Source organism: Telopea speciosissima, chromosome 3 (genome assembly GCF_018873765.1).
Source record: "Telopea speciosissima isolate NSW1024214 ecotype Mountain lineage chromosome 3, Tspe_v1, whole genome shotgun sequence".
NCBI lineage: Eukaryota > Viridiplantae > Streptophyta > Magnoliopsida > Proteales > Proteaceae > Telopea > Telopea speciosissima.
This window is the reverse complement of record NC_057918.1, coordinates 20,893,030-20,907,387: the sequence shown is the minus strand read 5'-3', so window position 1 is coordinate 20,907,387 and position 14,358 is coordinate 20,893,030. Positions and strand designations below refer to the sequence as shown.

Below are 14,358 nucleotides of genomic sequence, written 5' to 3'. Positions count from 1 at the left end.
TCAACAGCTGCTGCTACTTCTATAGTCTTCTTCTTCTGCCCTACATTTTTTTTTCTGGGGGTAGTGGCAACTATTATTGCGTCCCTTTTTCTCCTTTTTTCCATGGTTTCTTGGACCTGGGAGGCCAAACAACTTGACACCCAGTCACCTAGTACCTAGAAAACCACCTAGGTGACACCTTAACAACTATGATTCCAAGTGAGGTATCAGGTGGATTCTTGGTCCATCAATTTTTTCTGAATTCCTTTCTTACTATTCACCATTCAACAGGTCAATTCCTCTGCTCTTACTACACTTGCGGCACCCCTGTTTTCTGTCAAGTTTTCAATTAGTTTTCTGATCTCATAGTTCCCAGAATACTGCTTGGATCTGTCTCAAATTTAAAATACAAATTTCCGGACATCTATTCTATTGATTCATGCTGGAGATGAACTGCTTGGATATTAGTTCTAGAACAGCCGCTCTGTTTTCTTGGATACACTAGTTTACTCAGATAATTTGCAGTCAATCAACCTAAAATAACAATCGACTTGAATATTAGGCACATCTTATTATTCTGCTGCAAGTCATAAAATTTCTAACTAGTTCTCTAGTTTTCTCTGTTTTGGTGATCCTGCGCTACATGTTTCTTTCTAGTTCTCCAGATCATGGTACTAAATCTCGTTTTGTTTCGGTGTTTCGGTCTGACCGAAATTTCCGAGATACCGAAATTTCAGTCGAAATATGGTATTTTTCTGTGGGTGTAAAAATGCCAAAAATGACCGAGATTTCCGAAATTTTCGAAACAAGATGACCGAAATTACCGAGATTTCCGAAACGAGATGACCGAAATTTCCGAAATACTGAAATATTCGAAATATTGCATTTTTTCATATCAGACTTGCGTTTCGTTTCAGACAAGTCGAGATACTTGAAATATTCGATATCTCGACTGAAATTTTGCGAGTTTTAGTACTATGCTCCAGATTGGAACTGGGGTTTGCATTATGCTATGTAACAAAAAAGCCACATTAAAAAACAAAAAAAAAAAAGTGGGTGTATGGTTTGATAGGAAAGAAACAAAAAATATGATATAAAAAAAAAACTAAGGGGATGCTGAAGATGATACCATCTGTTTTTGGAGCGAACTTCATGGCGTCTTCCCCACTAAATATTGGCTCAATCTCCTTCTTGACCAGATGCTGTCTTTTCTTTATCTTTATCTGTAATGTAACAAAGAAATGCCAAGAAAAAGGAGAGTGCATGTATCACTCACTCATTCATTCTCAGATGGGTTAGGGTTTTGGTTGCTGAGACGAATTTACCTTATCTTCTAATTCAGAGATGTATGGACATGTTGGACAGAAGAGCCTGGCTCTGCGGCTCATGTAAGCCGTCTCATACTGCAACATGTTACCACAAGTTGGGCAGAACTCCATTCAGAACTGGATGATGTTAACTCCTCTCCTCTCCCTACTGTTCTTCCTTTCCTTCAAGTATACATGGATTTAATCACACAGTGAAGCAATATATAAGTTAGAGATGATAAAAAAAATAGCTCCAAGTTGATAGAGAGTAATTAGATCAATAGAAGCAAATAAAACACTTATCAATCTAATAGACTAAATGCTAATGACCACTCTAAGACCCCTTCTGGTTAGAAGCGAAATGATGTAAATTGGATTTTTTTTTTGGTAAAGTGAATCCAAAAAGAAAGAATAAAAATCTTTTCAATGGGAAGTTGAAACATGATTAGAGACGAAATTATTAAAAAAAAAATAAGAGAAAAGAAAAGCAATATGATATACATTTCAAGTATATCAATTTGACTTCCTTCAAAGTTTCCCAATAAAATACAAAAATAATCCAGACTGACCGTAACTTCAATTTCTTCCAGGGTATATATACTCACAGTTGAACAAGTAAAATGTACTTTGAATAAAATATTATGTCAACAATGAACCCTGAACTGAAAATCAAATAAATGACAAAGGAACTATGAACTGGACTGCCAATATGTAACAAGAACCACAGGAGAAGAATCCAAATTGTAAGTTGCTTAGTTTAGCACTAAAAATACACAAATAGAACAGGTTCAGTACAAATTAAGGTCATAGGAATTATGAATAGAAAACAAAGCAAAATCAACTGAAAAACAAACCAAAGCAAAATCAACTGAAAAAGAAACAGAGAAAGATAGAAAAGAGATTACACGACAATAATATCATCATCCTGATTGCAACTAAATGTGAAACAAAGAATAATGGTGAACAAGCATCGGATCCTGCCTGTGGAGGAAATGAAGAATCTATAGAATCCATAAACAACCCAGAATGAAAGAGAAAGACAGAGAGAGAACCTGAGTTGCCGAACTCGTTTGCTTCGCAGTGGAAAGGAAAGGGCGGTCGTTTCACGGTCAAGGGAGGGTGAGAGGATCCAACAGAACCCTAAACTCTCTATTTTATTTGTTTTTAGGAGAAAGTTTTCCGTCATCATCGATCTCAAAAGTCGAGAGAAGTAATCCTTACCAAACACAGCCTTACATTTGAGCGCGCGCAAAGGCATCAACACGGATTCGGCTCCTGTCCTGCCGGGGCGGGAGCTGGAGTGTCCAGCACCCCCCAGATCCTGCCACGTGGATAGAGGACCATCCAACGGCTATGTTTCAGCTTCATAAATTAATCCATTTCACTCTTCTTATTCCCTCTCTCACCCGGCTTACCCGACCCGTTTTACTTTTTGAAAATCGAAACCTAAAACGAAAAGTGTTTTGGTTTTTCAAAATCGAAACCACGTGGACAGGGGACCATCCAACGGCTTGTCTTCTTCGGGGTGAACTTTTCTTCTTCCACATAATTCTTATCAAAAAGGTTAGAGATTGAGAAAATTTTGGTCTCAGTTGCATTTAACTATATAGATCAATTCTCACAACAGTATGTGTTTTTCAAATTCTTTTGTTTTCTTTGTTCACAACAGGATATTACTACTTATGAGTATGTTGTGGCAATGAGGGCCATGAGTGAGGCACCTGCAGGGGCATCTGTAGATGAGGAAATGCCAAATATTGTCTATTCTCCAACAGGGTCTGCTACAACTGGCTTAAGTGGTGGAAGTTCTCTGGGTCTGCAGTACAAGGGCGCATGGTGTAATTTGTCGATTATCAGGTAAAATAATTCAGAATAGCCTTTACTTTTGGCAATGAACTACAATTCATGGCAATCAAAACTTAGAAATGGTCCATAACATTTATGCATGAAGTGGTGTCCACTGTCCAGTGTTTTTCATTTGGTGGGTTTGAACTTTGAAGTAGGTGTTTGCATAACCGGACTAGATCATTACCATGTCCGGAAATATGTACATTTATTTGATGTTGGGGATTGAGGTCTAAAGATCTCAGATTGAAAATAGGAATAAATGAAGAAATAAAAAATCTGAAACTTATGTGGAAGAAAATAGGTGTTTACTAATCCACATTCTTCCATCATGTTTCATATTCAATCCAAATTTCACACTGAAGAAACATTCTCTCCAACTCTTTCTTCTATCTTGCTGTTCCCATTTTCTTCAACCACCAAACCAGAAACTTAACATCGTTTGGGAGTTGGAGTCCTTTCAAGTCCACCAATCACCATCATAAGACTTGAGATATATCACTCATCCTTAATTTCAACTTTCAGCTTTTTCAATAGACTTTAAGAGGAATCCAATACTACTATGCAAGAGTAGGATTTCATAAAATATTCAGTTTCGAGAAGCCTCAAACAGGCGTCAACCCTAAAAGCACACTAGGATCCACAAGCATACTAGTAACAGTGCAAAACACTAGTAAAAAAAAAAAAAAAAAAACAGAGACGGAAAGGAAAAGGAAAAGGGAAACACAAAGTTTGCAGCTACCTCTGCCTGTGAAGAAGTTTTCACTGTCACTCGTTGCTCGCTGCTGCCGCTCGTCGCTCACCGCCGTTAGTCTCTCGCCGCCGTTCGTCGCAACAGGACTAGGTGTCGCCGCTGCTAGGTTTCGTCGCGCAAGGTCAAGAGATGGACGGAGAAAATAGGGGAAGAAAGAAGACGAAGGACGAAAGTGTTTGGCTTTTCGTTTTAGGTTTCGATTTTCAAAATAAAACGGGTCGGGTAAGCCGGGTGAGAGAGGGAATAAGAAGAGTGAAATGGATTATTTATGAAGCTGAAACATAACCGTTGGATGGTCCCCTGTCCACGTGGCAGGATCTGGGGGGTGCTGGACGCTCCAGCTCCCGCCACGGCAGGACAGGAGCCGAATCCCATCAACACGAATGGAAGATTTTATTTCAAGAAGGATTGTGCGGTAATTTCGTACGCTCTTATTTTGACACAGAAACTACGCGACCAAGTAGCGTTTTTTAGCAAAAACCTGATGTTTCTCGCCGCGTTTCCTCATCCCTGCGACGGCGTTTACTAGTAACCTTTGCGAAGACTTCAACTTGGTTCAGTCAACATTTTATTTTATTTTTTTTTGGTAAATCAGTCAACATTTTCTTCACGAAACAAATATCTAACACGACGACCTATATATACACACTCTTTCAAAACCGTCCGATCAGCACCCAATATCATAAAAGTCATCCACGTTTGCAAATCCAACATTCCTAAACTAAGTTTGCACATACACTCGATCTCCCAAAACTGACACGACAAACTTCAAAGCAAAAGCCGAAAAGAAACGACACAGAATCACACAGAACCGTCGCGAAAACGAAGAAAAGAGAGAGAGGGATTGCTTTTTAGTGTTTCTCTCTGTTTTAGTAATGGTTAATGGCGCGAGAGGTTCAACTCTTGCAGTAAAACACTAGCTCCCATGAATCACTTCCATCTCCGGCGATTTTTCCTTCACCGTGAGAGAGGGGGAAGCAGTAAGGAAGACGAAGAAATTGGTCATATGGTGGATCCAAAGCAGGGAAAGACACCGAAGCTCGATCGACGCAACGCACTCAAGCACATCAACTACGACGCCTTGGCTTCGTCTTCTTACTCTTCTGCGTCATCATCAGAGGATTCTTCCTCAGCTTTTCGAACTCGATCGCTTGATATCATACCTCCGGACACTAGCTTCCGAATTGAAGGCATAGAGTCTATCGATCGGCTCTACGAGACTCTAGGGCTTTCATGTCCTGAGGATTTCGGTATTCCGGCAGATGCTTGGGAGGTGAGGAAAGCTAGGTCTTCCTCTGATATACTCCCCATGTCTCGATTGCGGGAAATCGACAGTCCAACTAACCGGGAGGAGGCACCCGAAGCTGGGATTAGGGTTGACGATGAGACGCCAGTGTCACTTGAGCTTGCTCCGTCAAACGAGTTGGAGACTGTCTATAGTTCACCACATGTTAGGTCTTCCGGAGGGGGTGGCGCCGCCGCGGTAGATGGTGGAGGGATTAAGGGAACTCGTCCGCCGGTGCTTGCTCCGCCGCCTTCAAGGCGTCGGTATGTCGATGTCATGTGTTCGGCTTCGACGTGGGATATAATAGGGTCTTTTGCGCCCGATGAGGAGAGGGGTTCGTCTTCGCGTCCGGTAATGAGAGTAGATTCGAGCTCGTATGATGAAGAGGATGGGGTGAGTGGAGAAGGTCAGGAGGTTAATGTTATTGTTGTTGGGAGAGAAGTAGAAGAAAATGGAGTGATACTTCGGAATACCACTGTTATGTCGGAGTCACCTTCATTTTCGACATCGAACGATGAGGATTGTTCGAGCTCGACCACAGAAACCACGTATACAATTTCTCCTAATGGTAGTTTCAGACGAAGCATCACGTCCTGGCAACGAGGTCATGTTCTGGGAAGTGGGTCCTTCGGGACTGTGTATGAAGCGTTCACAGAGTGAGTTTTCTGTGCTCTTTCTTTCTCTTTTTCTGTTTTTGTATGAATTTTATTTTCCTTGTTGCTATTATGTTATCTGACTGCAAGAACTTGCGTTGATTCTCTTTTACTTAGTTTTCCATTCTTTCCTCTTTTGTGTTGCCACTAATTTATTTCAATATTTGCATTGGAGCCACACTAATTTTTCGACTGGTCTACTTCTAAACCGCTAATATGCTCAAAAAGAAGAAAGAAATTATATTAGCCTTTGCACTCGTTGAGATGCAAGTCATTTAACTCCTCGTAGATGTATTCCCGTGTTGAAAGTTCGAATTGGTTTTCCAATGCTTACCAAATACTTCCTTGCAAAATGGCTCCAAAACAAGGCTGAAAGATTCTCTGGACGGGAAGGCCTAGAGAGGTATCTCCTGGCGGGTTGGTTATCAACCTAGATCTCGTTCCATAAGTCCCTGGTTGTTATGATGGGATTGTACCCAATATGGTACTATAACCTTTCTCTGTTGTCTACAACTGTACTAACTCTTTTACTCCCTTTACTTCTCCACTGTCATTTTTACTCTCCTACTAACTCTTCAGAATCCAAAGGACAAGGCTATTTTATTTTTCTCTTCTTCTTTGCATTTTCTTCCTGCTATGTCATTTCAGTCGCCATGAAAGAGAATGGAGAGAGATGAAGTTTCAACGCAGAGCCTGAAGGGACAGTTGGAGACCTCCATCCTCTTTCTACTTCTCTTGACCAAACTCTAGCTAATAGAGTATGTTCTCTTCGATGGTGGCAAACAATGGGCATTGGGGCTGTGTTTCTAGTGGCTTCTTCTAAGCATTAACTGAAGCAATGATTTATATTTAAACTGGCCTCTACTTCTAATATATTTATTCATTATGTTTCCTCTGGTTATTTCAAGCTACACACACACACACACAGACTCTCTCTCCAGCTTGAGGGGAGTGTTAAGAAATAAAAGTTTATGTTATACCATAGGGGTATTTTTTAATTGTTTCTTATTATTTGGTCTTGTGTGTAAATACACATAAGCCGGAGACTTGATTGTAATTCCTTTTATTTTTAGTGTTTATAAATACAATAGAAACCTATTGGGAGGATGCTCTCTATTCGTCCAATCGGTAGTTCTTCTTTCCTCTATTCCCTTCTTCTCTTCTTCTCCTTTGCTGGTTATCTTTATGTTGCTTTGTCACAGTTTTTATGCTAATCTAAAATATACATGGAAAAACATAGAAGCTAATAATAATAATAATAAATAGGGATTTCGCTCGCTTTGATGCTCTGTGGTTCCGTTACCTTCGTGATTGGATTTATCTTAATGCCTTGGGTTCTCGGACTGCTCATGCTTTTCTACTTTGTTGGGATCGTTTCCAATATCTCGGTGTTGGGTCACTCCATTCTTTGTCCCACTGCCACATCTGCCCCGTCCTGGAAGGAGATGCCTGGTGAGGGGGGCGAAATATCAGAGAGAGAGAGAGAGAGAGAGAGAGAGAGAGAGAATTGGGGAAGCAGGTGGAGGTGGAAGCATACGGGGGAGTGGGACGATGAGAAACGAAGCGATCTACTTGGAAGAAGCAAAGAAATGGATAGCAGAGCGTGGGCGGAGATGCTCAAGTCAAGATATCCTGTACCTAATGCTTAACGGTCTCCAGATCGTACAGGCCCAAAGGGGTTCCATGCTCTTCAATTATATCCTTCACAAAGAATTAGCTGTAACGCACTCAGATATCATCTCACCCTTTTTTTTTTTTTTTCTATCGTCTTCTTCTTCTCTTCCTCTGTATCCTACCTTCCTTCAATTCTCTTCTCTTCTCTGAAATTCCATTTTCATTCGTGAAACTTTAAATTTGTGCACTCTGAATTGGGTTTTTTTCAAACCCTCTAATTTCCTTCTCCAGCCCTTGCCCCAAAACACTTGGCCCCTCACCGGATTTCCTCCCCATCCCTCCCCATCGAATCAGCAAAGGGTATTAGTGGTGGCTGCGGCAATGGTGGGTGGTGGTGGTATTGGGTATTTACACTTGTAGAAGAAGAAGGGAAGAGGAAGAAGAAGAGGGTATTAGTGTCATTTTACCCCATCAAGAGTATAATAGGCATTTAAATTAAAATTGGGCGATTACATCATCGCTTAACTGTTCTAATCTAATGGTAAGGGTACGGAAGTAAGATTTTTTCAAAATACAGGGGAGGTTTTTGAAATAGATGAATTTTTAGGGGTGGTAGACGTAATAGATTCAAACTACAGGGTTGGAAGTCGTAATTTTCCTTAATAAAATATTTATTCTGATATATCATTAATAAAATAATAGAAAATCATCATGTGCAGCCAACATATGTTTTATTTTGGTGGGTGGGGGGTTGGAAAATTTACATCAAATGAGAAGGTGTAGCACTTCTTGATTGGTTTGATACTCAAACATTTTGGCATTCTGATTTGATTGAATTAATGCTTGATTCTGTTCCATTGAAGATTAGAACACTTCTTGATCTTATTAAACCATTTTACACTAGTTGACGTTCTGATGTTCTGCCATATTCTCATTATCATGCTTCTTCTGCAGTGATGGATTCTTTTTTGCTGTAAAAGAGATTTCTTTGGTTGACCAGGGTCCCCAGAGCATTCATCAGCTTGAGCAGGTGAGGCAGTTTCATCCTAATGAATCTTGTAACATATATATATATATATATATTATTTTTCTTTTGTATATTTTTAGTTTTTTTTACCCCATCAACCCTGAAAATCAAACATGTATTAGAGTTGCCCTCGCTCTTGCAGTGCTCATGATTTTGCTACTGAGATTTTCTTCTTCTGATTTCTCTTTTTTTTTTTTTATTTGCAGGAAATTGCTCTTTTAAGGGAGTTTGAACACGATAATATTGTTCAATACCTTGGAACAGACAGGGTACTGCTTCCTTATCTTTTTAGGTGGCATGTGTTCTGTTATTTCTTTTTTCATTTCTAGCAACAAATTATTGGAGATTAGACATTAGAACAAGTTTTACCTATTTACAAGAAATAGCTACTTTGATTTATTCAATTTGGAAAAGAAATAATTCAGATCTGGAAGTGAGTTTGATTGAGATTTTTAACCAAGAACCCTATTGATTTAATGACATAAAATACCCTTAAAACCAGGTCTGATATCTCATCCTTGCACTTCAAGACTCCATCAAAATCTGTAAAAATTCTTGCAGTAAGAACCCTATTGAACAGAGCCTCTTCCTTAGAAATCTGATCTCTAATGGCTATTCCTTGGACCTTAAGTCTTGCAATATATCACATTGGTTTCCCCACTTTCTTTGCTACATCAATTTCTCATTCGAGTCAGCATTGTTTCTTTGTCTCCTTTTTGATTCTCGCTTTGTATAGCTCTCTTGGCTTTACTGCTCGTTTCTCCGCTACTGGAACCTCGTCGAATGTCAACACAGTTTTGGATATGTTTCATATATGCAGATGTAGCATTAGACGTCAGTAACTATAGAATACCTTGAGAATAGAGATCGAAGTTTGACAATCAGAAAGTCGCATCAATTGCAGGCTTAGTAGAAATCTGTGACTTAGTTCTTTAGCTGTTTGGGTTTTTCAGCCCAAGGACCCAGATGGTGTAATTTTGGTCTCTCCTCATAGTCCTGGTAGAAATCAAGATCTATAAAACAATATCTAGAAGCTGCTACCAAGTCAAGTCAGAACATGAGTTCTACAACATAAAATATGCCGAGATTCATTCTTCTTTTATTTCACTTGCTTTCTTACTTTGATTAGGAGCATTTCGTCCATTGTGTAGTGTATTTTCAGGGTTGTATTAGTTCTTTTTAAATTCAGTTGTATAAAAGTCTCAAAACAGGGAGATAAGTATCAGTTCACAGTTCTAGGAATTTTGGTCAAATTTGTTGCAGCCTTTTGTGGTATTCTTCTACTCTTTACTGGTTTTCAGTTTACAAAACCTTGAGCTTAGTTGCTAGTTGCTTCCTATGTTTAAGATATGTGCTAGCATGCATGGACTGTTTTCGTTACAAGAATGCTGTTTGAGTTTAAAATAATAACCGCAAGCGTACGGGTCAATCGTAGCTATGGGTCGAACACGAGGAGGTCAACCTTGAATAAATTTCCACTTTTAATTAACGCGAAGTGTACAACTTACCAAATATGGAAACAACCTATATATAGAAACTACCAATTATGGAAACTAGCAAATATAAAAGCAACTAAATTACCAAAGATAACAAATTAAAAATAGAAACTAGGGCAACCACTAAGGTAATTGATGAATTAAAAATAAGAAAGTCACTTGGGAATGAGTTCCACCATGAGAATTATGGCAGATCAATGACTAGCATATTAGGGCAAAGCATGCATACGGCCTAAGTCTATAAGATATGCGGCACGACTCATATACGGCTAACATATCCTATGAAAGCAGTGCTCATACAACATACAATGTAAACAAAAAAAAAATACATGAACATAATGGTGTCACAATGGATACAGCTAACGAACATGTATATAGTTCCCCTTGGAATGACATACAAGTTGTGGGCAGTCATCCATCGTAAGTCCAATGTTGATCATGTCCATTAATCACATAGACAATGCTAGCCATCAATTCTTCCTTCTCTCATGGTTTCACCCACTCCCAAAAGGAGAGGTTTAGCTAGCCATGAAAGCAATGAAGAGGGAAGGAAGGATTGATGGAGAAAAAGACAGAGAAATTATTAAAACTAAAATTTATAAGAAGAAGAACTTAGCTGATTCGAATAACTCCAATGAAGATGATTCCGTCACTTGAATCCCATCACTTGAAGCCGCATCCAATATTGAAGAACAAATTACCAAAGTGTATAATGAAGATTACACATATGATCGTAGGGATGGGGAAATAAAATTTATCCTAACAATGATTCTAAAAAATAATAAAATTACATATGATAACCTAATTACATAAGATCTAAAAACTAAAAATAAAAAGAAGAGGATGAGAGATCGGGTATAACGAAGAGGAACGGCACTACTGCTGCTATTATGATTCTAGAATAGAAAATTAAAACTGAAAAAGAAAAAACGAAGGACTGAAGGGAGCGAGCGGCTGGAGTGCGGTCAAGATGGATTTTATATGGGGGAGAGAGAGCTCGTGAAAGGGAGATGGGAAGGAGATAGGAGAGAAGAGGGAATTTAAGAGGAAGTGGGAGAGAGAAGATATAGAAACCGAATTTACCAAAATAAAAGAGATACAATCCGAGAGAGTTAGGAGAGAGATTAGAGAGAAAAGATATTTTTCTCATTTTTTTTTATTATATTTTTTTATCCTAAATTTCAACTTCACTAAGAATCGTTTTTGGGCTATATCTTTTTATCCTAGGTCCAGATGGAACTAACCCGAGAATTTAAGTTGCACCATTTTAAATTCCAGACAATATGAGCCCAATATCCGATATCTTTTGAAAGATTTTTTATTCTTCAAAATTACCGTTATGCCCCTATGCTTGATTTTTCTCTCTTCTTCTTCTTCTAAACTCGAATCGGCTCTAATCAAGTGACTTCCGATGTTGTGCATTGGAAAGCTAACCCGACTGAAGTCTTCAACCTTGTAACCTGGCGTTTGGCGGTCCAATTAGACATGTATTCTCCATTTTGACCAAAATGCCCCTAAACCTGAAAAATGACAAAAAGTAACCGAGTAGCACTGTTCAATGTGGTAAAATGAATGCTTTATACCCTAAGATTTCACACATAAATGTGCTCATCAAATGTGAAGCTTCTGTCATTGTCTCTCATTAATCCAAATCTGAGTTCACGAGTTCTTCATTCCATTCGGTATTATTATTGTTATTTGCTTTTTTTACTGCCATTCTGTCATCTTGTTCTGCTTCTTGAAGGCGGCAGTTTTAGACGCCAAAACTTAACAATCATCCCTACTGCTCCTTTACAGTTAGTGAGCACTTCTTATTTGGACTTTAGAGCATGTGCCTCAATAGATTTTGTTGTGTATGAATTATCTATTTGATCATGTTATTATAGCGTCCTAGTTTTCCACTTGTCTTTATTTTTCTGTACTCTGTTTTGAAAATTACTGGATAATGAGGACCGTACTGCAGGTTTTATAATCTACTTATTTACATGATGAATTTTGCAGCATGAAGGAAAACTGTATATCTTCCTCGAACTTGTAACACAAGGTTCTCTTGTAAAAGTCTATCAAAAGTATCATCTTGGAGATTCCCAAGTCTCAGCCTACACGAGGCAGATCCTTAGTGGTTTGAAATATCTTCATGAACGTAATGTTGTTCACAGGTGTGACAGCTGGACTTTTTTTTTATTCTTTTGTTTTGTTTTGTTTTTTGTTATTTTTATTTTATTTTAATTTTAATGATTAATGCTTATTCCTTTGACAATGGCACACACTGAATGCTCATTTGCTTAGATCTTGTGTTGCATAGTTGTACTGATCTAATCCTGTACGTTGTTGTATGACATGAAAAAAGTATATACTGCCTGATTATGTAGAGTGCTTTACTTCGGAATGTCTTTCTAAGATCTTACAGTCAGATTCTTCGTCTTGGTTACACAATGTCTCCTTTTATGAGGGGAGAAGTTGATTTAGTTCAGGGAACCATCACTTTGTTGGCTGGTGTTATTTCACCACTTTGGTTTCTATTCTTCATAGTGTGCTAATAGGTTTTTAACGCTTTGTGATTCTGCCCTAGGTTGGTTTCTTTATTGAGGGTGGTGTTTCAGTGAGTTGGGTAGATAGGTTTGAGGTTTTCTGCAGGTCTTCACTTCCGTAGTGGATATCCTTGGGACAATTTGGGACTTTGGTTTCTGTACCACCTTGGGTTTTCCTATTAATATAGCAGTTGTGGCTCAACAAGTAGGAAAAGAGAAGTAAAAATCTTCGCTGATTTATGGAACTAGTTCCAGCTGCATCTGCACAAAGGGGGTGGGTGGGGGTGTGGAGTTTTCTGGATAATAGAAGCACTTCTTGATGCATTTGCAAGTTGAAAATACTCTAATGTACTTTGGTTCTATTTCCTTGAGAAGCATTCATTACTTTTGTGCACCATTCGCATGGTTATGATTTATGAGGCACATGGGGCACATGCTGCAAAGGCAGTTTTGGATGTTAGCAATTTCAGCATATGTTAGATGTTATTTATGGATCGTGGACGTACTGTGTACTGATTCGCCATCATAAATAATCTGTAGCTACAAATTTAGAGCATAATTGTGACTCAAAACCTAAACCATCTTTTATTAAGCTGTTCCTTGGACATTATTGCGACAAGCAAAAATAGGACAGAGGCTTCTAAAAGCATAAATCATTACATGATTATAAACAACAAATGTGTATCAGTTTTAGATTCAATCAGGTTCTCATAATTAGCTGGATCTAATTTTCTGTTGATTTTACTTAATATTGCTTTAAGGAATTGGTTCTTTAGGATTAAGCAATCTAAGCAGGTGTGTTTATTCACTTCAGAAGCAGGTTGAGGTTACACACTACTAGTTGTCTGTCAGCTGCACTCTACGGAATGGGATACTTACTGAACCTGTAGGTTGGGGACAAAAAAATATTATTAGCCCCTGGCAATCTTCATTGCAGGCTGATGAAGATTGTAGAACAGTGGCAGCATCGATCCCACTCTCCCAGTACTGGTCATTGCAGTTTTGGAGGCTTGCTCTCCATCAGATCATGAACCAGTGATGACTTTTGATTTGGTAGCAAAGCGATAATGCAATCGGGTATCTGCAGTTTGGATGTCACCTGTTTAAAAACCTTTTTTTTATTCGTTTTTTCTAGATTTTTCATTAAAGGATTAATAGGACCAAACAGACTCTTGTTTCGGGATGTGTTGTCACTGGAAATGAAGGTTATTGCGGATCGATTATTGGGCTACAGGTGAATCCATTGTTGAGGAATGTGCCACATACCTTCCCATTCACAGATTGGAACATGTCATCAGATCCATAATATACATAATGAAAGGAGCCAGCTTAGCTGGTCTATCCCTCTAAATGGGGGGTTGTGACCCTCAATTTTGAGGGATCCTCTGTTCAGGGAGCTATCTTTCTTTGCTGGAGTTCTCTGGAGTGCAAAATCGTTTAGGACTATGACATTGGATTTTTGTACTTCTAATAAAATTTCTGTTGTTGCTTATCAATTAAAAAAAAGGATTAAATGATGGAAGGATTAAAGGAAATGAGGAATGCAATTCCTTGCATGGAAATGCATTTCTCTTGACTTGCTGTGTTCAGCTATGAGGTAACCTCTCAAACCATTTCTCAGAAGTCCAAACCCTAGATTTAAATGTTGAACAGAGGCCAAGTGAGTCTGTTTTCATTGGTTTTTTTTTTATCTATTTTTCCTTATCATAATATCATGTTGAACTGGTTTAGCAAGTAATAGATTTCAAGGTAAACATGTTTGATGCAAAAAGTGACATGTAAACCTCTACCCACGTTTGACATGGGTAGGGTTAGTTTTCCTCCAATTATTTATGGGTCAGGCTTAGTCATATTGTTTTCTCTATTT

General features: G+C 38.6%; 2 protein-coding genes across 2 annotated transcripts in view; one reads left to right on the top strand and one right to left on the bottom strand.

Annotated features, from left to right (window-relative positions):
* The window catches only part of LOC122655737 (DNA-directed RNA polymerase III subunit RPC10-like), a 28,764-nt gene extending 27,264 nt beyond the window's left edge, over positions 1-1,500 (bottom strand). The window contains exons 1-2 of the mRNA XM_043850039.1: positions 1,305-1,500; positions 1,109-1,202 (exon numbers count right to left, since the gene is read on the bottom strand). Coding sequence (XP_043705974.1) covers positions 1,109-1,202; positions 1,305-1,418 — 208 coding nt within the window. The 5' untranslated portion in view covers positions 1,419-1,500. The remainder of the gene's footprint in view (positions 1-1,108; positions 1,203-1,304) is intronic.
* Positions 1,501-4,739: 3,239 nt separating this feature from the next.
* Positions 4,740-14,358, top strand: part of LOC122654952 — a 30,509-nt gene continuing 20,890 nt past the window's right edge. The window contains exons 1-4 of the mRNA XM_043849206.1: positions 4,740-5,826; positions 8,392-8,467; positions 8,671-8,733; positions 11,962-12,119. Coding sequence (XP_043705141.1) covers positions 4,811-5,826; positions 8,392-8,467; positions 8,671-8,733; positions 11,962-12,119 — 1,313 coding nt within the window. The 5' untranslated portion in view covers positions 4,740-4,810. The remainder of the gene's footprint in view (positions 5,827-8,391; positions 8,468-8,670; positions 8,734-11,961; positions 12,120-14,358) is intronic.